The 26,733-nt window shown below is 45.9% G+C and overlaps 1 protein-coding gene across 3 annotated transcripts in view; it reads left to right on the forward strand.

The window, feature by feature from the left end:
* SLC44A2 (solute carrier family 44 member 2 (CTL2 blood group)) overlaps nt 1-26,733 on the forward strand; it is a 57,629-nt gene that overhangs the window by 14,890 nt on the left and 16,006 nt on the right. For 2 of the 3 annotated variants that reach the window (XM_081894092.1, XM_081894093.1), the window contains exons 2-14: nt 8,363-8,411; nt 10,529-10,602; nt 11,727-11,811; nt 12,891-12,975; nt 16,635-16,760; nt 16,903-16,969; nt 19,349-19,472; nt 21,413-21,496; nt 22,259-22,371; nt 23,781-23,912; nt 24,294-24,393; nt 25,117-25,209; nt 25,373-25,457. In XM_081894092.1, coding sequence (XP_081750218.1) covers nt 8,363-8,411; nt 10,529-10,602; nt 11,727-11,811; nt 12,891-12,975; nt 16,635-16,760; nt 16,903-16,969; nt 19,349-19,472; nt 21,413-21,496; nt 22,259-22,371; nt 23,781-23,912; nt 24,294-24,393; nt 25,117-25,209; nt 25,373-25,457 — 1,217 coding nt within the window. Of the gene's footprint in view, nt 1-2,203; nt 2,345-8,362; nt 8,412-10,528; nt 10,603-11,726; nt 11,812-12,890; nt 12,976-16,634; nt 16,761-16,902; nt 16,970-19,348; nt 19,473-21,412; nt 21,497-22,258; nt 22,372-23,780; nt 23,913-24,293; nt 24,394-25,116; nt 25,210-25,372; nt 25,458-26,733 lie in introns of those variants that run through there. The other variant, XM_081894094.1, reaches the window with a different exon arrangement.

Below are 26,733 nucleotides of genomic sequence, written 5' to 3' on the forward strand. Positions count from 1 at the left end.
TAGAAGAGTATTATTAGGTGCAGGGCTGGAAAGTGTTTCAGATTCCTGGGTGATGTTTTTAGGTGTCAGTGCAAATTTCTAAGTGTCTGAGCAAGCTGAGTCCATGGGATTTTCCCAGTTCTAATTGTTGGTTTTGGTTAATTTCATGAAAAGGCATCCTAGCACTGTTCATCTGGTCTGTTTATGGTAGTTTTACAAATTAAGCCAATGACATCTCCAACTCCAGTAAGGTAAATGTAAAGGGATCCCTATTCACGAACGACTCTGGGATTGCAGCACTCATCTCGCTTTACTGGCCGAGGGAGCCAGCGTACAGCTTCCGGGTCATGTAGCCAGCATGACTAAGCTGCTTCTGGCGAACCAGAGCAGTGCACGGAAACGCCATTTACCTTCCCGCCAGAGTGGTACCTATTTATCTACTTGCACTTTGATGTGCTTTCAAACTGCTAGGTTGGCAGGAGCAGTGACCGAGCAATGGGAGCTCACCCCATAGTGCTTGACAATTTAAGGAGCAGCAAATCCTGAAAACTGCCCTAAGAACATAAGAAGAGCCTTGCTGGATCAAGCCAGCGGCCCGTCTCCTCCAGCAATCACAGTGGCCAGCCAGATGCCCAGGAGAAGCCCACAAGCGGGGTCCAAGCACTACAGTGCTTTCTAGAAAGTGGTATACACAGTGTGGATAGTAAAGGATGAAAGAGAGTGTGACTGGAAACACAGACCTGCCCATTGCTGGCAGCCCACATTGGCTTGTTGCTTCATCTTGCTGCATGTCACCAACCCATGGGTTGCAGCCCACAAACAGATGTACAGCAGCGTTTCTCAAACTTGGTCCTCCAGCTGTTGTCGGACTACAACGCCCATCATCCCTGACTACTGGTCCTGCTAGCTAGGGATGATGGGAGTTGTAGTCCAGCAACAGCTGGAGACACAAGTTTGAGAAATAATGCACTGATGTACACACACCCTTAAGGGACGCGGGTGGCGCTGTGGTCTAAACCACTGAGCTTCTTGGGCTTGCTTATCAGAAATTTGGCGGTTCGAATCTCTGCGACAGGGTGAGGGCCCGTTGCTCAGTCCCAGCTCCTGCCAATCTAGAAGTTCGAAAGCACATCAAAGTGCAAGTAGATAAATAGGTACCTCTCTGGCGGGAAGGTAAACGGCATTTCCGTGTGCTGCTCTGGTTTCCAGAAGCGGCTTAGTCATGCTGGCCACATGACCCGGAAAAACTGGCTGCAGACAAACGCCGCTCCCATGGCCTGTAATGAGCACCACAACCCCCAAGTTGTCTGCAACTCGTCCTTTACCTTTACCTTTTTACACACACCCTTATACACATTGCAACTGTGATGAACTCAAGGCGCCTGCTCAGTACCATACCAGTGCATCCTGGCCCCCTGGTTAGGTAGAAGCTGTAGGTGTGTGAGTGGTGGCTGTGGGAACCAGGCCTGGGGCAAAGTGAGTGAGTGAGTGTAACTTGGAAGTGGAAAGAGAGAGGCAGAAGGGAAAATCAGGTGCCCAACAGAGGGAGCCTTGCATTCTTTAGACTGCTAGCCTGACATAATTATTTGTTCCAGATTGCTCAAGGCAATTACTTGGTTGAGAAAGTTTAGCTACTCGAAGGTCACACAGTGAGCTTGGAGGCTAGAAATATATTTAAGCCCAGTGCCGCCACCCCCACAACCCACCTTGTCGGGATTGGCTTTCTTTTTCTTGTCTTGAACTTAAGGCGTTCTTTCTGATCTGCTCAGTGAACAGGGAGCAACCCTGTTGGTTATGGAGAAGCGAGTCGCACGTGCAACGCCTCCCTTGTGCAAAAAGGCTTGGGGCGGGGCGTCTTTGATCCGGAGAGGGTCTCGCGGAGGCGGCTTCCCTCCGGTCCGCTGCTTCTGCTGCTTTTCTGTAACAGTTCCTGGATTGGGGTGGGTGGAAAGGCGCCTCCGAATACTTTATTTGCAAATAAAGAAGCTTCGGTCGAGCCGGCTCTTTGCAAGGCAAGGGCGTGCCGCCTCTTTTTTTTTTTCCTTGCTTTCCTCCAAATATATTTTACAGGTTTGGCCAGTTCAGCCCCCGAGGCGCCTCATTGGGCGGTTGATCGGCAGCTGACTGGGGAAGGAGGGAGGAGAGAGAGAGAGAGAGAGAGAGAGAGAGAGAGAGAGAGAGAGAGAGAGAGAGAAGGAGAGAGAGAGAGAGAAGGAGAGAGAGAGAGAAGGAGAGAGAGAGAGAGAGAGAGAGAGAGAGAGAGAAGGAGAGAGAGAAGGAGAGAAAGAAGGAAAGCAAGCCAGCGAGCAGGAGGGGAACTCGGCTGGGATGGCGAGGGAAGAGGAGAGTTACTATGGCAAGCATGGTAAGGCCGCCGGGCTGCCACCCCTGAGCCCTGCGAGGAGGGAGGGGGTGCGGGCAGCAGGTGGCCACGCGCAGCCCCGCTATGGGGGCTTCGGCGTCCACCATCGGGAAGCTGCAAACCCTCGAGGCGGGGCTGGGCCTTGGGGCGCAAGGCAGCTCGGCCTTGGCGGCGTCTCCCCGAGGTGTCCCAAAGCGCGGGCTGCGCCAGATGCTTTCTGTGCAACCCGGGTTGGAGCGCGCACCGCCGTCCCTCCCGTCTAAGATTGGCCACCGAGCAAGTTCAAATTCTGGGCAGAAAGAAGTAGCTGGCGCCAATAGCGTCGGTTCAATCAATGGGGCAGGGGGGAGGGGAATTAGTTATCTGCCGAATAAATAATAATAATAATAATTCCAGTGGGTGTGGGGATTGCGCGAGGAAGGGAAGAGCCCCTTCCTCCCCTCCCGGGCTGGGGACGCCCCCAGTGCGCCTCCGGGCAATTTTAAGTCCTTGCTGGTGCAGTTTCTTTCTGCGCCTCTGGAGTGGAGGTTAGGAAACGGGCTTACTAAAAATACTACTCCCGCTGATCCACTGGTCCTCCCGGCCGTGGGCGCGCGCCTCTTACGGCGGGACGCACCACCGGGCGCTCAGTTCCGCGTAACCTTAAACCGGATTGCTATCCCCAGCGGGGCTGCGAAGCTGCTCTGGAACGCAGGCGCCTTCTGGGAGTCCGGGGGGAGCGCAGTAGCCGGGGAGGAATGTCGGCGAGCCGCCGCCTCCCCTGCCCAAAACGCGCGCCCGGTCTAAGCAGAGAAACTTGCGAGTTCCGGAAAGAATGCTTCCAAAACTACGCGCCGCTGTTCTCTCTCTTTGCGCACCCCTAGCAGAAGGGATGTGTAGGGGGCAGCCAGGGGTTAGCTATGGGGAAGGGAACCAGGATGTCACTGCAAGGCTAAGGAACTACAAACTGTAGGCCATGTACTGTATGTATACATATGTATGTATGTATGTGTGTGTATGTATGTATGTATGTGTGTGTATACACACACACACACACACACACACACACGTAGGTAGCCCTGTTGGTCTGCCGTAGTCGACACAAAATAAAAAAAATTCCTTCCAGTAGCACCTTAGAGATCAACTAAGTTTGTTACTGGTATGAGCTTTCTTAAGAAGTGTGCATGCACACGAAAGCTCATACCAATAACAAACTTAGTTGGTCTCTAAGGTGCTACTGGAAGGAATTTTTTTATTTTATATATACACAAACACACACAGTCACCAGGCCCGTTTGCTTATCCCAACTCCCTCCTCTGGCTGTGGCTGATGTACTCCTGGCTAATAATAATAATGCAATAATAATACTGGAGTGGGGAGGGAATTCAGCACTTAAATGGCAACCATTTTTCCCGATAGGCCCCTGGAACAAAGTATCCTGATAGTAGCAATAAAGTCTCCCCCTTCACATGTTCTCTGGGAATTCCCCATGGAGAAACAGTGACAGTGGTGCTGTCATTGTTGTTGGTTTTTTACTTTTATATATAACACCTTTTCTCCCAAGGAGGTAATTGCGACTGCAGCAATCAATTCATTGGCCAGATTAATTAATTGGAACATTTAAAACAACTTTAAAAAGTGCCCCAGATGAACTGAGCAGCAGGTTTAAATATATGTCCGTGCTTATAAAATTGGCAAGTGACTTATGCGTATCTTGAAAGAGGCAGATTTTGCCTTTTCTCACACACAGGAGAAATCTCTCTTCTGATACCTCTGTGGCAAATGCATGCCTCATCTGAAAACAAAGTGTTCAGCATCAGAAATATTGAAGGGCGTTTCCTCCCCAACACTGAACCATTTTCTTCAGCATCTGTCCCCCAGGATAAAGCACAGTCTTTAAGGCTGGCTGGTGGTGTTAAATGTCCATCAGAATAACCTCCTGCCCATCCCAAATGTCTAATAGAATATTTTGTACTCTCTTCTCCACAACATAGACAGGGATGCTGTGCTTTATCTTAGCCTTATCTTACCACAGAACCGTAGTATAAAGTTATTTTCAGCAGCATTACTTCCATACTAGCCCTTTTGCTGAAGTGACATCCAGATTACATTGTTGCAAGTGAATATAATTCATTTTAACTGTTGATTTGAATTAGGTTTTGATTACTTTTTTTATAAATCCATTTTTTAAATCTGCTTTTTTTGTCAACTATTTTTTGCAATAAATAAATTTTGTAAAATAAATGAAATGAAATAAAATAATAAAATAAAATAAAATAAATATTGGCTACCTGGGGAGACTTCAAGTAAGTCTTCCAGGACTTCTTTTTCCACATTATGGCTACTATGTGGGGGCAAAGATGCTGAAGTGGAAGTGGCTTTTTCTTTTGGACATACTTTGGAACTCATGTCTATTTGATTACCCTTGGCAATTATCCCACCAGAAGTTAAATGAGTAGATCGCTCCTCTGTGCCCAACCCGCCTTTCCTAACAGGGAAAATTGGATATCTCCCAGTCTTCCCTTCACTGGCTGAGAGTGCTGCCAGTCCATAATTTCTTTGTGGCTCATGCTAAGATCAGCCACAGGCTAATTTTGTGCCACACTTGTATTCTGTATGAAACATGGAATCGGGGTGGAATGAAGGACTAGTTGCTGTAGTTCTCAGGGATGTGCCCAACTTCCTTTCTGCAAAGTCCCCAAAACTCCCCTGAAATAGAATGGCCATTTTGGAATGCAAAGCTGAAGTGGAGAACTGTGTGTCCCTTTCTGCCTCTCCCTGAAACCTGAATTTTCTTAGAGACCTGTGGAAATGGAGTTTTCCACCCAGGACAGGAGGAGGTGTATATGCAAAGCCACATATAATGGGAACCGAACCAAGAATTTCCTCCAGCATGGAGAGGATGCATTTGCTGGAACTGCATTGGCAGCTGGCAGAATGAAACAAGAGAGTTGTTGAAAGAAATCAATGGAACAGTTGAATATCTGACCTTACCTCTAGCCTTGGTTTCTCCAGTCATTTTCCTGGGGTGCTAGTATTGTATTTTGCCCAATATTATACATAAGGAAGCCATTCTAAGCAAAGGGCAGCGTTCACAGTTGCCCAGCTAAAGTGGCGAGTTAAGGCTGCTTCAAGAAATGATATAGGGGTTGCTTTTAATTGAAATCTGAGGACTATCCAACCCCACCCCACCCCCCACTTGAAAAGAATCGTAAGGATGTGTGTTGTGAAAAACCATACTGTATTTTATTTGCATTCTAAAGTAATACCTGGTTTTAGAATCTTGAACAATGATCTTCAGCTTACTCAGAAGTTCCCCCTTTTGAGTCAGGGTGGGTGGGGGATATGATGCCATTTTAGAAGGTGTAAAATTAGGCTGGCAAGACTCCCATCTCTATTTGCAGCAGGGCCTTTGCAAAGGGGAGGCAGTAGTAGTGATGACAGAGAAGAAGGCCTGTACCTACTGAAAATCCATCTTCCCTCTCTCCACCCCCTTTCTTTTTTCTTTCTTTTTTCTTCTCCCCCTAATGCCTCAACAAATGAAACAGATTTGTAAAAACGCTACATGGAAGAAGAAGAAAAAAATACGAGGCACTACACTTCTGTAAAACAAGAAAATCCTTAATAAAAAATATTTTTAAAAAAAACAACAGCTGGGAGGTGGGGCAAAGTAAAAAAGGATGTTGCCTTTACCATCAGCCTGTCTGTTTCTCCTGGAACCTCAGGGCTGTCGTGCAGATGCACTTTAGAGCAGATAATAATATCTGAGTTTTGCAACGATTCCAGGGCTTTTCGGCCGGGGAGTCTATGCTGGTATAGAGAAAAGTATTTTGCTTCATTGGCTGGTGTCTAACCAGAGAAATCTTATTTGGTGAATGGGAGGCATTGCAGCCTGCGGATGAAAGGAGTGACTGTTTGCTGGGCTGGGAAAGTTCAGTTGGGGTGAAGGAGGTGGGGATCACTCCAGTTTCTAAATTGAGAGGTGCTCCAGTCTGCACCAGAAGGCATGCCTAGAAGATGAGATTGCCATTAAACCTTGATGTGTGAAGGCTTGTGGTTTTGGCTTTCCAGTGTGGAAGAGGAACTCTGCACATGAGGAGAGGCCTTCTCTTCCTACCATTACTTCATTTATCACTTGCCCCCAAACCCATACGATAGGGCAGATTATACATTTAAATAAATGAATGAAAATGTGTTCTGGAGGATAGCTATTGAAGACCATTTCCTGGCTAAACACAGATTAAGGTGTAGTTCTGATGAGAATCCCTCGTTGAGAGATATTTGTGTATGTTTCTCTCTCTGAAAATTTCCAGTAACAGCCTGGAACCACCAGCGGAGAACCTGTTCTGCAGCTATTCCTGGGATTATTCACTTGCTTAGCTTTGAAACACAGACTCCCTGCTTCACCTACTCCTTTGTCTATCCGTGTAGGAGCGTATCCTAAGTGGCTTACTCTTCTCCATTCAAATTTGCAAAGAATTTTGCTTCTTCTGTGTAGGAGGAGATTCCCCCATTTCCCTTCCTGCTTCTGGTGCTCAGTGACAGGGCATCCCCATAGTTATTGCTTTGCTTTTGGCTGGGATGATTCCTCTCCCTCTTTTTACCCTCCCTGTCGGTTAACCAAGAGAGAGGGAGAGGAGCTTATAGGGTGACTCAGTGCAATAGACTAGCTGGGCGCAGGGTGTATGCCTTAGACTTTCAGGCTGTTTGGGACTGGACTATAACAACTGTTGAGGGTCCCGAGGCAACGGAGGGGAGAGAAACGAGAGAGCTCAGACCAGGGGTCAGCAAACTTTTTCAGTAGGGGACTGGTCCACTCTCCCTCAGACCTTGTGGGGGGCCAGACTATATTGGAGGGGGGAATGAACAAATTCCCATGCCCCACAAATAACCTAGAGATGCATTTTAAATAAAAGGACACATTCTACTCACATAAAAGCACACTGATTCCCAGACTGTCCACGGGCCGGATTTAGAAGGTGATTGGGCCGGATCCGGCCCCCAGGCCTTAGTTTGCCTAATTATGGCTTAGACTGACAAATCAAATTGCATGGACATGGGCTGGGGTTTGTATGGAAAGGCTCTTATTTATTATTGATTTATTTCATAAAATATATTATGCCACCTGGTTGTGAAAAACCTCAAAGCGGTTTACTAAAAGATAAAACAATGAAATCAAGGGGAGAAATATACAACGGTGTTTTTGGACAAAGTGTGAGCTCTGAAGGTGGTGGATGAGCAAACTTCACAGATGAGAGGCTGGGGCTAAGTTGTTCCTGGAGGCAAGGGACAGCAGATGGGAGAAGTTTAGCCCGTCAGTGAGTCTGTGGAAATTGGTAGTTGGTGGACTGTGTACAAATTTTTATTCTACAGAAGGAGGAATGTTGGCAGCAGCTTTTTTCACCTCTGATGAACTAAGATACTATGATCTCCACCTGCCACAATTTCCTTGTCTTATTACAGAAATATTCCAGGTTCAGAAGCCCTGTGTTCCTTATCTGTCCTAGAATAATGCAGAAGACTTGACTTCTCTTATCCAGGTCTTTGGTTCCTTTAAATTTGCACAGCTGTTAAAAGGCTGAGGTGCCAGTCAGTGGCGTAGCGTGGGTTGTCAGCACCCGGGGCAAGGCAAGTAATTTGCACCCCCTAACCCGTGGATTTGCGCCCCCTAACCTGTGGATTTGCGCCCCCTAACCCTAACCCCCAGATGTTGTGCCCGGTGTGGCCGGCCCCCTCTGCACCCCCCCCACGCTACACCACTGGTGCCAGGAGAGGAAGTGGTGGTCCAGCTCACCGAAAAGATGGTTATCACATTTGCGAAACCTCAGTGCTGTCCACGTTCCTGAAACAATGATGTAATACCCCTCTCCCTCTCACACACTGCTTAGAAGGCAGGGTCCTGTTCATTTTAGTGGGGCTTCTAACAGAGAATGTCCCTAAAGATGGATGTACTTAAAATCAATATATTTCCCAATTATCCTGCTCCTGCCTTCTGTAACTGCTTAACTTAGTACATATATTCTTTCTCTTTTTCCCCCCTAGGGACACCCCAAAAATATGACCCAACTTTCAAAGGCCCCATATATGACAGGTAAGAGCAACCTGTTGGTGAAGGTGTGTGATGGTGTTTTGCAAAGTGTGTGTGGAAGGGAACTCTGCCAGGGGATGCTGTCTCTTGTTCTGAATTGCCGTCACCCCCACCCGCATTTTGGAAAGTAAGAGGGGCATGCTGCTGTATATGCAAATCCTGAAACCCTAAGACTCTGAATACCAAAATGAAATGATTCTGTGCATAGCTGCTGCTGCATGGGATCTGGCAAGCTTTTGTGTCTTAGTGTGTGAAGGTGGCAAAGGGAGGCCATTCTACCTGTGTACTTTCTTGGACCTTGCTTCATAGGAGTCAGGATGTTCGCAATGAGACTGGGTTGTTTTCTTGGCTGGACCACTCAGCTTCCATGGAGTCTCTAAGCTGGGGCTCTTCTTCTCTACACTCCTCTGCCTTCTGTCAAAGCTTATTTATTGCCTCTTCATTGTTGCACAAATATATTTTGTTTTCTTTTTTATTGTCTGATCTAGAATACAATATTTATAGCATATATAATTGTCGTGTTGACATAGGCTGCTACATGGTGCATACTGTAAGAGATTCAAACATTTTGGAGTGGTATTGAACTAAGTTTTACTCAGAGTAGACCCACTGAAATTAAGGAACCGTGACTAAGTTAGGTCCATTAATTTCAATAGGTCTGTCTTGAGTAAAACACCCGTCGAATTAATGTTTTGCCGAAATGTCAAATGGTGTTTATAAATTAATCAAATATTTCCCTTTTAACTTTACTTTCATGGACCTACATGTGATATGCTACCTTAAATTGCTCAGTTTATAAGCATATTCAGCTTTATTGCCTCATGTGGATGAATGTTGTTTTAAAAATGAGAGATTTCCGTTCTGCCTGGGAATAATTTCATCAGTTATGGAATCGAAGTGCTAGAATGATCAAAGGTCAAGAGGTCCAGTCCCTTTGCCCAAGAGGCAGGACCATCTGCCCTCCGACCTCCTCCCTCAGATTAAGCTGCACAATCACAATCCAGGCCCCAGCAGCCTTGTCAGGAGAGAGTCACAGGCCTCAAACACACATTTTCATCTAGAGGTAAAGAAATACCCGAGTGGTGGAACGGAAACACAGCTTTGTGTCATAATATACTAGCCCTTCTCTCTTGTGGCAGAACTGCCCTGATGGAAACTAAGGGATTGCAAGATATCCTTCAAAAATAGACTCTGACTTAAATCCAGTGAAGCTGTTTGTTCGCCTATCTAGATTTACTTTGTTTGCTTTTCCTGTGTTGGTTTCTTTTGACTTAAAGGACTAGGAGGACTGAGTTTTTACACATGCACACACACACACACCCTGCTTTAAAAACCCATAGCAGAAACTAGCAGCAAAAAGCGTATACAGATATCGCTAAAAACAGGAGCATGCACCTTTCTCTCCCCCACAAGGTGAGCTTCTCTTCCTGCCTTTGTACTGCAGTTGAAAGGCACTACTTGTTTCCACTTCAGATATGGAATTACTTCATTTTGCCCCTCCCCCATGCTTCAGGTGTGCTTTCTAAAACTATTCAAATGCTGCTTGTGTCTTTTTACGATTTGGAAGTATATACCAGGGCTAGTGTTGAGGGTCAGTATCGCTGGGCACTTGCTCATGCCCCAAATCTTATAATACATAAATACATTTTTCACTTCCAGTAACCTCCTCTTTGTTGCCTTCCCAGTCAAGGAGGAGTCGGTATACTTTAGAAAGTGGTTTAATTCTGGAATTCACCAAATCCGATTCAAATCTGGAAGTCTCAGTGGAAAAACCCCTTTGTTTATCAATTTTGAATGTCTCAAATAATTGGTGATATTGAAACCAATCAACAATACACTCTCTAATTTCCCCAAAGCTTTTTAATTTCAGTTTATCCTCCTTTAGGAGTACTTTATACGTTGTCCAGGGTCCCTGAGTATTTTTTCTCTTAACTGCCTTCGCCTCTATTGGCGAGATTGGTTCGATTCAGGACTTATAAAAATAGAAATAAAATACTGAAGTTGCGAATCTGCTGTGGGGAGAGGGGATCAAGGCATCAAAGCCACCAGACTGTGGGGAACAGAACACAAGCAGAGCATGACGGTTGTATAGCTCTCAATCCTTTTGCTTTCTCCTTCAGGGGTTGCACTGATATCATCTGTTGCATCTTGCTTCTGGTTGCCATTGTGGGCTACATCGCCGTGGGAGTCGTGGGTATGTGTTGTAGAACTCTCCATCTCCCTTTCTCTGGCTCTAGGCAACAGCTGAGTGTTGCTGGTGACCGGGCAAGTAGATGTAGGGTTGCCATATTTTGAAGAGCAAAAAAAAGAGGACACATTTGTCGACTTCTTTGTTTAACTATGGATTACTATGATGACTCTCATTTTACATACCCATGAAAAAGTAAAAGTGTCCTGAAAAAAGAGGACATGCGGCAAGAAGGTGCACCGTTATGAAAACGGGGGGTTTAAGCAAACTCTTTTTTGTGTGGAATGCACATCTTCATAGCCATGAATCATAGAATTGTAGAGCTGGAGGGAACATGAGGATCATTTAGTCCAGCGGTTCTCAACCTGTGGGTCCCCAGATGTTGTTGGACTACAACTACCATCATCCCTAGCTAGCAAGGCCAGAGCTCAGGGATGAGAGTTATAGTTCAACAACATCTGGGGAACCACAAGTTGAGAACCGCTGATCTAGTCCAACCTCCTTTAATGCAGGAATATTTTGCCCAGTGTGTGGCTCAAACCTACATCCCTGAGATTAAGAGTCTCGTGCTCTATCAACTGAAATACCAATGAAACATTCTCTTTTTTAAAACAAAGAAAATAACAACAGCAAACCATGGTTCTTAGGAATCTACATGAGCTGTGGGACTGAATTCATGGTAGGCCATGAAATTGCCCTGATAATATATTATTGCCTCCTCCCTCTGTCTCTTTTTGGAGGGGTTGCTCATGTAGAATAACATGGTGATGGTGCCTGTGCTGAGTGGTGTCTTAGTTGGCTATACGTTGCCATTTCTCACCCAGGGCTGAGTCGCATGGGTGATATGTGGAACCCCTTCAATATTGTGAGTGGCTGCATGCAGATTTGGGAGACTCTTGACAGAGAGGCAGTGTAACACAGTGGGTAGAGACTTGGACTTGGATTCAAATACCAAGTCACGGCACAGTCTTGAGCAAAATACCTTTTTTCGAAGGTTAACATAGCTCATAAGTTGAAGGATGAATAACAGAGATATAATCATAGTCCAAAACAGTTGCTGGGGAATCTGGGTGATGTTGCACAATGTGGAGGGGAGCACGTTGTCAAGCTCTGGATTTTTGTCTTTTCAGCATGGACACAAGGAGACCCCCGGAAGGTGATCTACCCTACAGATAGCCGTGGCCAGTTCTGTGGCCAGGCCGGAACCCCCAATGAGTAGGTGTCTTAGAAAAATCCTTTGTTATCTGCACGAGTATAGCCAATGAGGCACTTTGTATTAAGAGAGAATTTTGCACATGCATCTTCCCTTTCCGGATTGCCTTTCCATGTCATCTCTTCTGGGTAGAAAAGGGACAGCTTCGTTTCTTGCAAGGCCTGCTTGTCTTACTCATGAGGCTACTCGTTTCCCCTCTTAATGTGGAATTCTGGAATGTTCTGTGGCATCTAAAGTCCCTCTTGGAATGTTCTTCTGGGTTGCCACAGTCAGTTGGGGCCAATTGTGTCACATGCCAGATGGATGTCAGGAAACCCCAAATAGTGGTATTCTAGGCCAAGTGAAACCAGAAATGAAAATCTATGCCTCTGCAGCAGTGGTGGGATCATTCTGAACCATGGGCCTAATTAGGCCCAACCGTTCTCTTGCTTCGGTTCACAAGAGTGTTTTGGGTTAGCCACATCTGACATCAGATATGGGCCCTTTCAAGAGCAAGCTCCTGATTCTTCCTTTGCAGTCATGGCTTGAAACACCTCATATCATATAACACGCCTGAGGTGATTAGCAGGTGGGCAACCCCACTTGCCCATCAAAGTAACCCATGGAGGATCGGCCATGGTTGATTCCAGCCTTCTGGCCCAAAGGTGTTCCTCACCCCTGCTGTACAGGAAATCTGGTGGGCCTTTCCTCTGACTCTCCTTGTCACCCTCTCCGATGAGGTGGCATTGAATTCAGTGAGGGAGAGGAAGCCAGAGCAGCGTGAGTCTTCATGCAGCATGGGTTAGGTGGTGTCACTTCCAGATAGGCCTGAGCTGTGGCAACTTTCATTTTAAGAACTGGTGATGGTTAAGGCTGGTAACCCTTGGCACATGGCTTTGTCTGTGATCCCCAAGCAGTGCTGGCTGGTCTGCGTAGAGAATTCTAACCTGTTCAGAAGTGGTTCAGGAGAGTCTGCTGGCATGAGCGATCTCCATCTTCTAGTTCTCCACAGTATGTCAGACTTGCTGAACTTTTGGGACCCATCTCCTGATAGAAACATATGCTGGCTTGGATGTTCTTATGGTGCTTTTTCTGTTTCCAGGAATAAACCTTTCTTGTTCTACTTCAACATCGTGAAATGTGCCAGCCCTTTGGTGCTGTTGGAGTTTCAGTGTCCCACCACACAGGTAAGGTTTCTCTCCTTGTCAATACCTTTGTCCCAGAGAGGTCAGAATTTCAAGAGCTTTGTGCTCATCTGCATAGGACAAAACTTCATGGACAACAAGGAAGGTGGATTGCTTTTGCTCAGTGATATCTGGATATAGACACGCTGATGTGTCATGTTGCCCAATAAAGTGCATGGGAAGAGAGTCAGAGCAAAGATGCCTTATATCCTCTCTTGGTCACATTGGGGAAATGGGAAGGGAAGGCAAGGACTTCAAAGAGCAGCTGCCCAAAGCAAGCAAGCAAGCAAGCAAGCAAGCAAGCAAGCAAGCAAGCAAGCAGTTTTGAACAATCTATCCTGGTTGAATGGGTGATGTTGGCCTTTTCTTTGAAGTCCCTGAAGCTGTTTGCTGCCTTCCTCTGAGATACTTCAGCTTCTCACTAGAACCCTACAATAAGTGGACATGGAATTAGTAGAATTAAAAGGATGTAAATCTGTGACCTGTTACAGAGGTTGTGCTCTCCATGTTGAAACTGCCTCAGTTTAATGTGATGCAGGGATGTATGAATGTGTGTGTGTGTGTGTGTGTGTGTGTGTGTAGGTCAGAATAATAATAATAATAATAATAATAATACAGTGGTACCTCGGGTTACAGACGCTTCAGGTTACAGACTCCGCTAACCCAGAAATAGTGCTTCAGGTTAAAAACTTTGCTTCAGGATGAGAATAGAAATCGTGCTCCGGTGGTGTGGCGGCAGCAGGAGGCCCCATTAGCTAAAGTGGTGCTTCAGGTTAAGAACAGTTTCGGGTTAAGTACGGACCTCCGGAACAAAGTAAGTACTTAACCCGAGGTACCACTGTAGTAGTAGTAATAATAATAATAATAATATCTGTATCACAGAGTGGTTCACAAGATTAAAATGCAAAACGAGAACTCAAAATACATAATAAGACAAAAACAGAAACAAACCAATGACCCAGCCTCCCACAAACACATTTAAAAGATCACAGAATTGTTCATTAGCGAAAGACCTGGTTATAGAGAAATATTTTAGCCTTGCGCCTAAAGATATGTAATGAAGGTGCTAGGTGAGCCTTCCTGGGGAGAGCGTTCCAAAAGTGCGGAGCCACTGCAGAAAAGGCCCTTTCTCGTGTTGCTGCCCCCATGACTTTTGCAGAGGAGGCATGCGAAGAAGGGCCTGGGAAGATGATCTCAGGGTCCAGGTAGGTTCATATGAAGAAAGGCAGTCCTTTAGGTATTGCAGGCCCTTGAGCCATTTAAGGCTTTATAGGTCAAAACCAGCACTTTGAATTGGGCCCAGAAACTGATTGGCAGCCAGTGGAGTCAGGCCAGGATCATGCTCGAACTGCCTTGCCCCGGTGAGCTACCTAGCCACTGAATTCTGCACCCGAAGAAGTTTCAGGGGCAGCCCCATGTATGTGTTGCAGTAATCTATTATTCTCTTGATTTTACCATTGCCGTAATCTTCTTCAGTTCTCCCTTGCTATCAGACTATCAAGTCAGATGCACCCTGGGCTAGGTGTTCCAGACTTTAATTTGAATGTGGAAAACTGCTTTAAAAGTCCTGTATTAGTGAAGGCTTGTTTGGTGAATAATATCATTGTTACAGAAGCGTGCCATTATGTTTCAAGACACTGTTTATAAAAAGTCATCAAAAGACAGCATGCCTGTTAGGAATGGAAGGCATTTACAGTATTTATGAAATGGTCAGGATATTCAGGGTTTGACATGGTTTTCAATTGAGTGAGGTCTACCGCACTGTAATGATTCTCTTTTTTTATGTTGCTTTTTTGTTTTTTCCAGTATAAGGCTATTTTAAAATGTGGCAACTGTTATAGGTAATATAATCAAAATTATTTATACTGGGGGGATGTTGTCTTTGCCGAAGTGGTTTAGCAATGCTGTTACGGGTTCTGGAGGGATAGCATATCCTGCAGTTTTATTTATGTGATCTGATGTTTGTACCCAGTAATTCTTTATATTTTACGGCAAATCCGCATATGGAAATAAGACCTCACTCTGTCACAGTTTTCTTGACACGTTTAGAGTGTGGTGAGGACGTGTGATGTAGCTTTGTTGGCAGTAAATACCACCTGGTGTATAATTTAGATGTTAGTTTCTGGATAATGAGTGAGGAGGCAGTGAGAAACTTTATTTACAGATGCCAAGCACCACTGTAAGTTTGCATTAGCATGTGTTAGTAATCTTCTCTGTTGCTGGAAATATATTAGACTAGGAGCCAATGCCTTTTTCCTGTGGTAGACATCTGGAAGTGGTCAATGATTTGGAAAGAGGTGTTTGAAACTATCAGTTGAATTACTCACGTAGTAAATAAAACCATGGATATTAGCATTTGGTTACATTGAACATTTGAGAACTAAAAGGAAAGAAGAACTGGTGTCAAACATAACTATTATGGCCAGAATAGATCTATACCACAAGGTCCACAATCGAAAGATGGGTTGAATAAGGTCTGCAGCACATATATGGTAAAACTCGTGCATCAGCTCATTTCAAGAAGACAAGAAAGGCTGACTGACCTAAGAAGTTTTGTGTTAAATTGGAATTAATTTGTTCAGTACTCTTTTTCAGAAAATGTAAAATGTTTACACTCTTGATACAATGTTATAGTATTATTTATATCCTGCCTTTTACCCAGACTTGGGACTATTGACGATTCTGTTATTTTATGTATGGTACACAATTTATTATACAATTCTAGATAAAAAAAACCACACTCAGATACCTTTTCAGTCAGTTAAAAGTTGATCTAACCAATTCATTAATTTAGCACTGCAGTCCTGATTCAAATGAATTATATCGTTCGTAGTTGTCCCTTAAGGAATCCATCATATAAGGGTTCTCAAGAGAAGACAAGAATAATTTTCCCCAGTAGCGGGGCCAAGATTATGATGCTAGATGAAAGAAAAACAAAGGAATGTGGGGTGGTCCAGGACAACTGCACAATAGAGGCAAAACAGAGGAAAATGGGGAAAGCTAACTTTGGGATGGAGTCAAAATGAAAGCATTAGGAAGCATTACTGTATTTTAATATTTTGTTGGAAGCCACCCAGAGTGGCTGGGGAAGCCCAACCAGACGGGCGGGGTATAAATCTATTATTATCTTTTATCATTATTATTCATAATGGGTGAAAAACCCTATGTGAACAAAACCACCAAATACAGTGGTATCTTGGTTTTCAAACAGCTTAGTGCTCAAACTACTTGGAGCCCGAACACTTCAAACCTGGAAATGAGTGTTCTGGTTTTCGAACTTTTTTCGGAAGCTGAATGTGCTCTGTTCTGAGTATAACTTCCGTTTTGAGGGCCACACTTCCGTTTTCCGAGTGAGGGAAGGCAGGCCGGGCGGCAAGTGAGCAGATACTTTCCATTAAGGGGTTCGCGGCTGCACTCCCCTCAAGGGAGAAGTTTAAAGGAGCCCCTGCACCACCTGTTTTGCATTACTTTCTCTGGGAAAGCGTGCCTTGGTTTTGGAATGCTTTGGTTTTGGAACAGACTTCCAGAACCGATTAAGTTTGAGAACCAAGGTACCACTGTAAGGTAGAGATTTGTCACTGCTGCTGGGAATCGGAACCCTTCTAGATAAGTGGTGTCTGAATTGTGACACTAAATTGCTGTGCTTCTTGCGGCTGTTTCAGATCTGTGTTGAAAAGTGCCCAGATCGGTACCTCACCTACTTGCAGGCCTCAACAGTCGGCGCAGCCAGCGAGGAACTCAAATACTATGAGCAGTTTTGTGTCCCAGAATTTAAAAACCGGAAGAAGGTGAGTGAGCATTACGGATGCATAACGGCTGGAAACTAGTCCAGACTTAAGGGTGATCTTCCGTTCTGCTTTTGCCTTTGTTTTACTGGGAGGGTATCCTCCTTTGGGCAGGAATAACCTGTTCCTTTCCCCCCTCTCTCAGGCCCTGAGTGCACCTGAAGTTTTGAAAGATGATCTGTGCCCAGCCATGCTCACTCCAAGCAAACCCTGTAAGTCTGTCCGAGGGAGCAAACCAGTGGGGGAAAGCCTAGGGATTTTATTAATAGCTTCTTGAACAGCTCAGTAGTCAGTCTTAATGCAGCTGAAGCTTTCAGTGGCTGTGACTCCCAGCCGCATTGTCAGAAAGAGCCTCAGCTTAGCCTTTCCACACAAAGACCACCACAATGGTGACTCCATTGAGACTTCTTATCTGGGAGTATGGGAATCTGAAATTTGAAAGCAATAAGCTTCTGAGGAACCAGCTCACCCAGCATATATTATCCCCCACTTCATGCACTAAACAGTTGTTATCTCTATTGTTAGCATGAAGGCCACAATCCTCAGAGACCTTGCCAACTCTCCAGGGGGGGAAATGGCCTGGCTGTTTTTAGTTTCGTTTTAACCCCTAATCCAGTTGCCAGAGGTTTTTTGGGATAGAAAGCCAAAAATTTGGGATGGCTGTCAGCTTTTTTCTAACAAAGCTATTCAGTTTCTATAACTATTTGAATGGAAGTAACCATCATTTTCACCTTTAGTACACTACATATGCACTAGAGCACAAGATAGTTGACTTCAGACCTTGCACACCATTTCAGACATGGCTGCAATAAAGACTGTGGGGTTCATGTGTGTTGTTCCTTTGCTGCTGCCTCCCCCACCAGGCTTTATTTACCCAAGGTGAGGAAAGGCAGAGCAACCTGGCGATGTGGCACCCACAGTTGTGGCAATTGCACTTGCGCCCATTTCCTTGTGTAGCCCCGCCTTCTGACCTACCACCCGAATATTTGAAATTAAAAGTTGGCTACCATACATGATCCCTGAACCCACACTCGAGCAGGTTGGCTCAGTGTGGATTTTGAATATCAATCCCCTCTCTAAGAAAATCGAATTAATTCTGAAGGATCATAAGAAAGCAGAAATACAGTAGATATTTGGGTTGGGTAGAAAGGTTATGTATTTCCCCCCAGTGACGTCTGGGAATACTAGGTCGGGAACTCCTTGCTGGCTCCCCCCACCCCACCCCAAGGGCTTGACTTTGCTTGTGAGCTGCACCCTTTGTGGGGATGAGGGAGAGCTGTGAGCCAGGCAAGAGGATTTGATCATGAAGGACAGCTACAGCTGCACAAGGAGAAAAGGAAGTAATCTGATTACACCTGTCCCTCTGACTCATTTTGAATGTCTGTGGCAAATAAAGCATCTATTAAATCACAACGACGTTCAAAACAAGTCTTCTGGATAGTCATATGCATTACAGTGGTGCCCCGCAAGATGAATGCCTCGCAAGACGGAAAACCCGCAAGACGAAAGGGTTTTCCGTTTGCGAGTTGCTTCGCAAGACGAATTTCCCTATGGGCTTGCTTCGCAAGAAAAAAGCCCATAGGGAAATCTCCGGGGACCTCTTTTAAATGCTGGCGGTGGGAAGCAAAGCCTTTCCCCCCCCTCCGGCCTTCAGAAGAGGTCCAGGAAGGCCGGCGGGGGCCGAAAGGCTTTGCTCCCCACCGCCAGCATTTTAAAAGCGGTCCGGGAGGGGGGCGAAAGTCTTTGCTCCCCCCCCCGCCTGCCTTCCCGGGGGCTTTAAAATCGCCCCGGGACAGCGGAGAAGTCCTCCGCTGTCCGGGGCGATCTTAAAATGCTGGCGGGCGGCAGCGAAGCCTTTGCTGCCGCCCGCCAGCATTTTAAAAAACCCCGGGACAGCGGAGAAGTCCTCTGCTGTCCCGGGGTTTTTTAAAATGCTGGGGGTGGGAAGAAAAGCCCTTGTCCCCCCCCCCCAGCCTTCAGAAGAGGTCGGGGGACAGACTGTCCCCGGACCTGGTCTGAAGGCGGTTTCCATAGGAATGCATTGATTGATTTTCAATGCATTCCTATGGGAAACCGTGCTTCGCAAGACGAAAAACTCGCAAGACGAAAAGACTTGCGGAACGAATTAATTTCGTCTTGCGAGGCACCACTGTACAAACACTTGGATGGGAGAGGCCTTGGGGTGCTAATTACTCAGTGAGTTGTCAGTTAACTCTTGGGTGTTGGGGCAAAGGATTTAGATGCAATGATCTATAAAGAGGTCTTGTTCTACACCAAGTATCCTGACACCAACTCAGTATATGCTGAGTGAAGCCCTGGTTCCTATAGTAGGTTGAGGGAGGTCACTCCAAGCATCAGATGAAATCGCTAAGCACGCATAAGGATTTAGCCAATTCGCAACCCCCACTTTGCCTCTTCAGTTGCCAAATCTCACTCTTACCTGCTTGAAAGCAGCTTGGTGTGTGGGTGGGTGTTGTAGTTTTCCTCTCGGCCCGCTGATTATAGAGGGTCTTTTAAGCAGAGAACAAGGGGCGGGGGTGCGTACTAGTCTTCCTGCTGCTTAGATCTCTCTTACATGTTGTGATCCTCAGTGGCTCGCAGATGTCTACCTGCAGTCAGCTCGAAGAAAGGGGTCATCATGGTTGGGAACAAGACCACCTTTAATGATGGAAAAGGACACGAGAGGAATGTGACGGAACTTCTGGAAGGGGCCAAGTGAGTCTTAAGTGTGTGTGTTGGGTGGCGATGAGCAGAATGGGGCTTTGTAGGCCTAGTTATTCCAAATTTGGCCAAATAATACATTTTGCTGACTTTGCTTAATTTATTTGCGTTATTCTAGTTGCTCGGCCTGGGGAGTTCGTCTCCAGCAATTTGTAGTTTTCTTGTTCTAGTTCTTTTCATCACAGGTGGCAGAAACTGGGACATTAGAAAGACAAAGGTTGTGTTGAGACAACAGATGGGGCTGGCGGGGTTTGTAGAGGAAAAGGTGGGGTATTTGCTGAGAAGACTCCCATCTGACTACTCTTCTAATCCATTAGGAAATTCACATGCCACCTTCCACCTTAAAAACGTAAAGGTAAAGGACCCCTGAGGGACACAGGTGGCGCTATAGGTTAAACCACAGAGCCTAGGACTTGCCGATCAGAAGGTCGGTGATTTGAATCCCCACAATGGGGTGAGCTCCTGTTGCTCAGTCTCTGCTCCTGCCAACCTAGCAGTTCGAAAGCATGTCAAAGTGCAAGTAGATCAATAGGTACCGCTCCGGTGGGAAGGTAAATGGTGTTTCCGTGTGCTGCTCTGGTTCGCCAGAAGCGGCTTAGTCATGCTGGCCACGTGACCCAGAAGCTGTACGCCGGCTCCCTTGGCCAATAAAGTGAGATGAGCGCCGCAACCCCAGAGTCGGTCACGACTGGACCTAATGATCAGGGATCCCTTTACCTTTACCATTTTAAAGGACCCCTGACAGTTAAAGTCCAGTCGCAGACGTCTCTGGGGTTGTGGCGCTCATCTCGCTTCACAGGCCGAGGGAGCTGGCGTTGGTCCACAGTTTTTCTGGGTCATGTGGCCAGCATGGCTAAGCTGCTTCTGATGAAACCAGAGCAACGCACAAAAACACCATTTACCGTCCTGCCTATTTATCTACTTGCACTTTGATGTGCTTTCGAACTGCTAGGTTGGCAGGAGCTGGGACCGAGCAACGGGAGCTCACCCCATCGTGGGGATTCGAACCGTTGACCTTCTGATCAGCAAGCCCAAGAGGCTCAGTGGTTTAGACCACAGCGCCACCCACGTCCCACCTTACCCTGGCCAAAAAAAAGGATCCGCTTCTTCCAGGAGACTTGCTATATTCCGTGTTCTCTGGCAGCTACAAGGATTTTCCAACTCCTTTTCTGGGATGCTGCCAAAGTCCTTCCGGACAGCATGATGAAAATGCTTCTCAGGCCTTGAGATATAGAACCTTAAATGTGCTGCATATATAGAACTGCCCTCTGCTTGTCAACCATCCTTCTCCCCATGTAAAAGGAAATCCTGTGCTCACAATTGTTGAGACTCTCAGTAGCCCTAACCCAGCAGAAGTGAAGTTCCTGCAGTGTCAGTGAGCAGTTAGTGCTCTACCTAACACCAGACTGTGTAGCTTTCTTATCTCAAGTAAAGCTCCCAGTACGTTTCCAAGCACAATTCAAAGTGTTGGTGTTGAACTTTAAAGCCCTAAACGGCCTTAGTCCAGTATACCTGAAGGAGCGTCTCCAATAGTGCCGGATTTACTTATAAGCTAAACAAGCTACAGTCATACCTCAGGTTACGAACACTGTGGGTTGCGCATTTTCAGGTTGCGGACAGCGCTGAACCTGGAAGTACCAGAACGGGTTACTTCCAGGTTTTGACGCTCGCGCATACACAGAAGCGCAAAATGGTGTCATGCGCAGAAGCGCCAAATCGCATCATGCATGTGCGCAGATGTGGCGCTTCAAGCTACAAATGCTGTGGGTTGCGAACGTGCCTCTTGAATGGATCACGTTTGCAACCCGAGGTATGACTGTATAGCTTAGAGCCACACTCTGTTGGGGGCCCAAAAAAAATTTAAAGGGGAAAAACTGGATGTACATTTCTTCACCTTTCCTGTGCTTCTCACTTCTTCTTACTTTGAATTCCAGAAAAGCAAATGTGGTTCTAGAGGCGAGACAAGTGGCTATGAAGATCTTTGAAGATTACACTGTTTCCTGGTACTGGATAATAATGTGAGCAGAGAACGGAATAGTCCAGCTAAGGGTGGAATGAGAAGTCTAATGGGAGTAGCAAAAAGGAAGCTCTGGCTTTGTTCCAAAGGCAAAGGACCTTTCGGACTTACAGGCCATCTTAGGAGTTTTTCAAGTTCTGGATGTCCAGCTGAGCATTTAACCATTGTGAAGACCTGTGTCTTCTGCTGTATTTCCCCCTTGAAAGTAGTGAAAAGGAACACCACAAGAGTCCTTAAGGGTCACTTGGCACTTTTCTCCATTATTAAAGATTGATATATTGAACTGAGACTTGCAACCGCAGGGTTTTTCCAAGATTGGTTCAAATCACTTTATCAGATTCAGCCCACACCCTTCTCTCTCTATATATATATGTATTTATGTGTATAATATATCACTGTTCCAATGGATTAAGGGGAATAGTCTCAGAGATGCTTATATGGTGTATCAAAGTCCCTCAGACCATTCTCTGGGATTCCTACCTCTTTTTTGACCATGCTTATCTCTTTGGTTCCCTGGTCTCTGCAGTTCTTTGCCTGTCAACTACCTTCTTGCTAATGGTTTATAGCCCCTTTTGTTAGCTTTTTGTGACCCAAAATTAACTTAAATTTCCTTGATATAATTTGCACTGTTCACCTTCATTCTGCTACTGATTCATTTACCCCAACTGGTTAAAATGTTTGTGCAACGCAGCATCTTCAGCTTGTGAGTCGCTTGGTAGTTCAAGAACATCTTGAGAAATCCCTTGTTGTCTTCTATCTGCAGAGGTCTGGTGATTTCCATGGTGGTCAGTCTCATCTTTATTGTCCTGCTCCGGTTCCTAGCAGGGATCATGGTCTGGGTGATGATTGTGCTGGTGATCCTGGTGCTTGGATATGGTGAGTTTGGTTAAGCTCAGGGATCTGGGCAGGTGGGCTGGATGCCTACTGGAATAAATAATAATAATAATTTATTACTTATACCTCACTTCTCTGACTGCCCAGTCTGGGTGGCTTCCAATAAATTAAAACATAAAAACACAGTAAAACATAAAAAGCTTCTCTATATAGGATTGCCTTTATATAATTGTTTATTTTCTTGACATCTGATGGGAGGGCATTCCACAGGATGGGTGCCACCACTGAGAAGGCCCTCTGCTAGGTTCCCTGTAACTTCCCTTCTCACAGTGAAGGAACTGTCACAAGACCCTCAGAGCTGGACCTCAGTGTCTGGGCTGAACGATGGGAATGGAGACACTCCTTCAGGTATACATTCCCACTAATGGTCTATCTCAGCACCATATGCTTCCTTCCACCCATTCTTGGTGGTGAAACATCTCCCTTTCCACTTGTGGCAGGTGGCACAGCTTGCTTACTGTCACTCAGGTGAGCCTTGCTAGACCTCACTTTGGGAATCTCCTTACTCGTTGATGCTAGACCTGGGCCTGGGGTAATGGCATTGATTTGGATCTTTGCCTCAGTTTAGGGGATGCTCTGAATGACCTTCATAGATCTTGCTGTGCAAATTATAAAATTGTTTCCACTGTGAATCCAGGGAAGGTGAGCTGAGGATCAAGTAGAAGTTTGGAAGTTTGATGTAGCACTGGTCATTTCTACAATAGCCTCTTCAGTTATCCTTCCTGACCCCCTTAAATAGTTTTTTTTAATGTTGCACTTGGAAGTAATTCATGTCTTGAGGAAGAGGAAGGGAAAGTTGCCCAGGTGAACAACTTAGTTGTAGTTGTAAAAGATTGCAACAGAGTCTGTAATTTCTGAATAGATGATAAACCTGTCCCTGTTGCAAGTTAATTGGTCCTTCTAATTCTGTGTTAGAATATCACTTCGGAAGACCGTGCTCTTTACGTTATATTTAGACTGTTGACATATTTTCCCTCTGGATGTAAGTAGCATCTGGTTTTCACAGAACGTGTGTGGACATGATGTCATTAAGCAGTTCATAAATGATGATTATTAATAAGATCCCCTTCCACCTTTTCATTCAACTCCCCCTCTACCCACAACCTGGCACCTTGAACTGAACTGATCTAAATCCTTTTCAAACTGTGAATAATTCTCATGAACTGTTGCAACAAAATTGTATGCAGGAAATCAGGTAAAGCCTTGAGGACAAGCCTGGACTGCTCCTTCCCTAAACCTTTGATATGATAGGCACTTCTGAGCTTGCTTCCCCATTGGTAGGCTTTGCGCTCTGGTGTTTAACAGTGGGACAGCTTTCAACCATTTGGTATGTTGGAGGTATTAAGCCAAGGCAATGGGCAACCGTGTTCACTGCTGCTTTCATCTTGCAGGAATCTTTCATTGCTACATGGAATATGCCCAGCTGAAAGGGCAGGCTGGTTCTGATGTTTCCCTGAAAGAACTTGGGTTCCAGACAGATCTCCGTGTCTACCTCCATCTGAAGCAAACCTGGCTGGCCTTCAGTAAGTCTTCTGCTCAGCTCAGCACTTCATAATGAGTGTGTCTCTTTGTTAGCCATGCCCTCCTATGTGTTGATGAAAGACCAGGAGAAGGAGAAGGACTTCCTCAGGCCTCTGTGCAGACCCAGAGATGGGAAGTCTGTAGCCCTTGAGGAATTGTTGAGCTCAATCTTGCATCATCCCATACTGGTTGAGGCTCATGCAAGTTGGAGTCCAACAACATCAGAAGAGCCAGATGATCCCTAAAAGTGACTTGCTCCAAGAACCAAGTCACTTGTTTGGTGTTTTACCCTGCTTTGTGGCATCAGAGCACAGGAGGGCTCAGGTTCCTCTCTCTTGTCTCTCTCTCTCTCCCACTTCACCTCTCTCTGTTTCCTTGCCCAGTGATCATCCTATGCATTGTGGAGGTTGTCATCATTTTACTGCTCATCTTCTTGCGCAAGAGGATTCTCATTGCCATTGCATTGATCAAGGAAGCCAGCAGGTGAGCCTGATGTGGCATGTGCCCAATAGATCGCCTTGCAAGGGTGCTTTTATCTCCCCACCCCGCCCCCCATCCCTAGTGTTTGCAGATATCCAGAACAGTTTGCTGTTCTGTCTGATTCTGCTGCTGGGAAATCTAGCGGGACTAGCCAACATCAAAGAGGCAAAAATAGACAGTTCCAGGGTTCATGGCAGCTACCTTCTAACTAGAAATACTGTACAGTCATACCTTGGATCCTGAACGCCCTGGAACCCGTCCATGCTGCAAACCTGGAAGTGATTGTTCTGGTTTGAGAACGTTCTTTTGGAACCCGAATGTCCGATGGGGCTTCCGCGGCTTCTGATTGGTTTCAGGAGCCGCGATTTGGTTTTCGGACATTTTGGAAGTCGAATGGACTTTTGGAACGGATTCTGTTCGACTTACAAGGTACGACGGTAGTTGGTGTGAATGTCCATCTCAGACACAGCCTGACCCGCCACTCCCAGGGGATTGTTGGGTAATTATTTCTAGTAGAAGTGTTTCAAGTAGAAGTGTGAGAGGAGAGTAGCTGGAGTGAATCGTCACTCCTAGAATGGGATCTGGCAACTCTTCTTGGTGGGACAGGAAGCCAGTCCACAGTGAAGCTAAAGGGAAATGTGACAGAGGGTCCTTGCCCTGCCTAGACAGAGTTGGGGCCTCGAAACTGACTTGTGTACCTTTTCTTTCTCCTGTCCCCTCTGACAGAGCGATTGGTCACATCATGACATCCCTGCTGTTCCCTCTCTGCACTTTTTTCCTGGTGTGTCTCTGTATTGCTTATTGGGCCAGCACAGCTGTGTATCCTTACTCAGTCCCGCCTCCTCTGCTCTCATGAGGGAATGGATTAAGGGGGTATGGTTGGATGGGAGGGATTCTAGGAAACTGCCCAGTGTTCCAAGTCTGCTTTCAAGCAGGCAAAAATGGGGCGTAAATTTCTGGAAAGCTCCTTGACTGCTCCCAGTTTCTTGTCTACCTCCAATGAAGCTGTCTACAAGGTGTTCAATGAGACAGAGTGCATTTACGCCAGAACGACCTGCAACCCAGAGGTATGATATCTGAAATCATCACTAATGGAGTTGTCTTCATTGTCTTCATTGCATAATGGGCAAAAAAGGATGCGTCCAGAATTAATTGTCTTGCTTTCTCCATGGGGCTTCTCTTGAAGGTTCAGCTGGGTGCAGAATGCAGCATTCTGCTTCCTGCTGGAATTGAGCCAGACTTGGCCCAAATACTCTGGAACAGGCATTCATTCCCAAATGCTTCCTCCTCCCCTGCCGGACTGCTAAAAAATCTGCCGAGGGTCTTAATTATTTTTCTGCCTATTGTAGCAATTGTAATGCGGTGTGCTGTGTGATCTTTAATTGTATTTGCATTGCTGCTTTTATTTCTTACAAATTAAGAAATCTCATAAACTTGATAATGAATTCAGATTGTAATACAGTAACATAAAGTACAGGAAATTAAAGAAGCAGTAAAAACACTATTAAAAATTGATACGAACGGTTCACTCACAAATCCACAGATACTTTGCAGGTCACCTGAATAAAGCTTGCAGACCACAAGTCGGGAACTTCTGTTGAGAAAGCTTAAATTCTGAGTGGCCCATGGAGGCTGTGGGATCTCCCTTGCATCCTGATTCTGGGTGGATTCAGACAGCCTATGTGGTCTGATGGTCACCGGCTGCGTGGAGGTGGAAAGCCCACTTCGCTCTGTGATTAAAGTTTCACAGAGTCCGGTTATCTTGTGATAGCTGCAAACCTCTCACATGGTGGCTGCCCAAATCTGGACGATACCAGATTAGGGAACTAGTTCTCAAAAGAATGAGGCAGGGGTAATGCCTGCACCTGGGAGAGGCATAAGTTCATTGGTTGTGTTTGTATATGAAATCAGCTGCTGCCTGCCCCCAACTTCCTGATCAGTTGTACATGCTACATATTGCCCCCTTTCACATTGTGGTTTTGCTACTCTGTGTCCCCACCTCATCCCCACCAAACACCATGAAAGCTGTACAGTGAGAGTCTTCTCTCTGCTGGGGATTTGCCCATCCCTTTGAGGAGGTGGGAAATATGGCTTGACCCAATATCTCAGTTCCCCCTGCCTGCCTGCCCACCCTGTGGAGAATTGAAAAGGGAAGCCCCACGTGGCACGTTTGCAAGAATGACCTGACTTCATTTTTTTCTGGCAGGGTCCCAACTCTAAAATACTGACCCACAATTTGGGGAGAGATTTCAAAATGTTAATGTCGCAAGCTGCAGCTTCTTCCCATCAACCTGCCCAGATCTAAGTACTCATATCCATTTCTAAAATAGAACATGATGCAAA

Source organism: Podarcis melisellensis, assembly GCF_964234715.1.
Source record: "Podarcis melisellensis genome assembly, chromosome: 17".
In the NCBI taxonomy this organism is placed as follows: Eukaryota; Metazoa; Chordata; class Lepidosauria; order Squamata; family Lacertidae; genus Podarcis; species Podarcis melisellensis.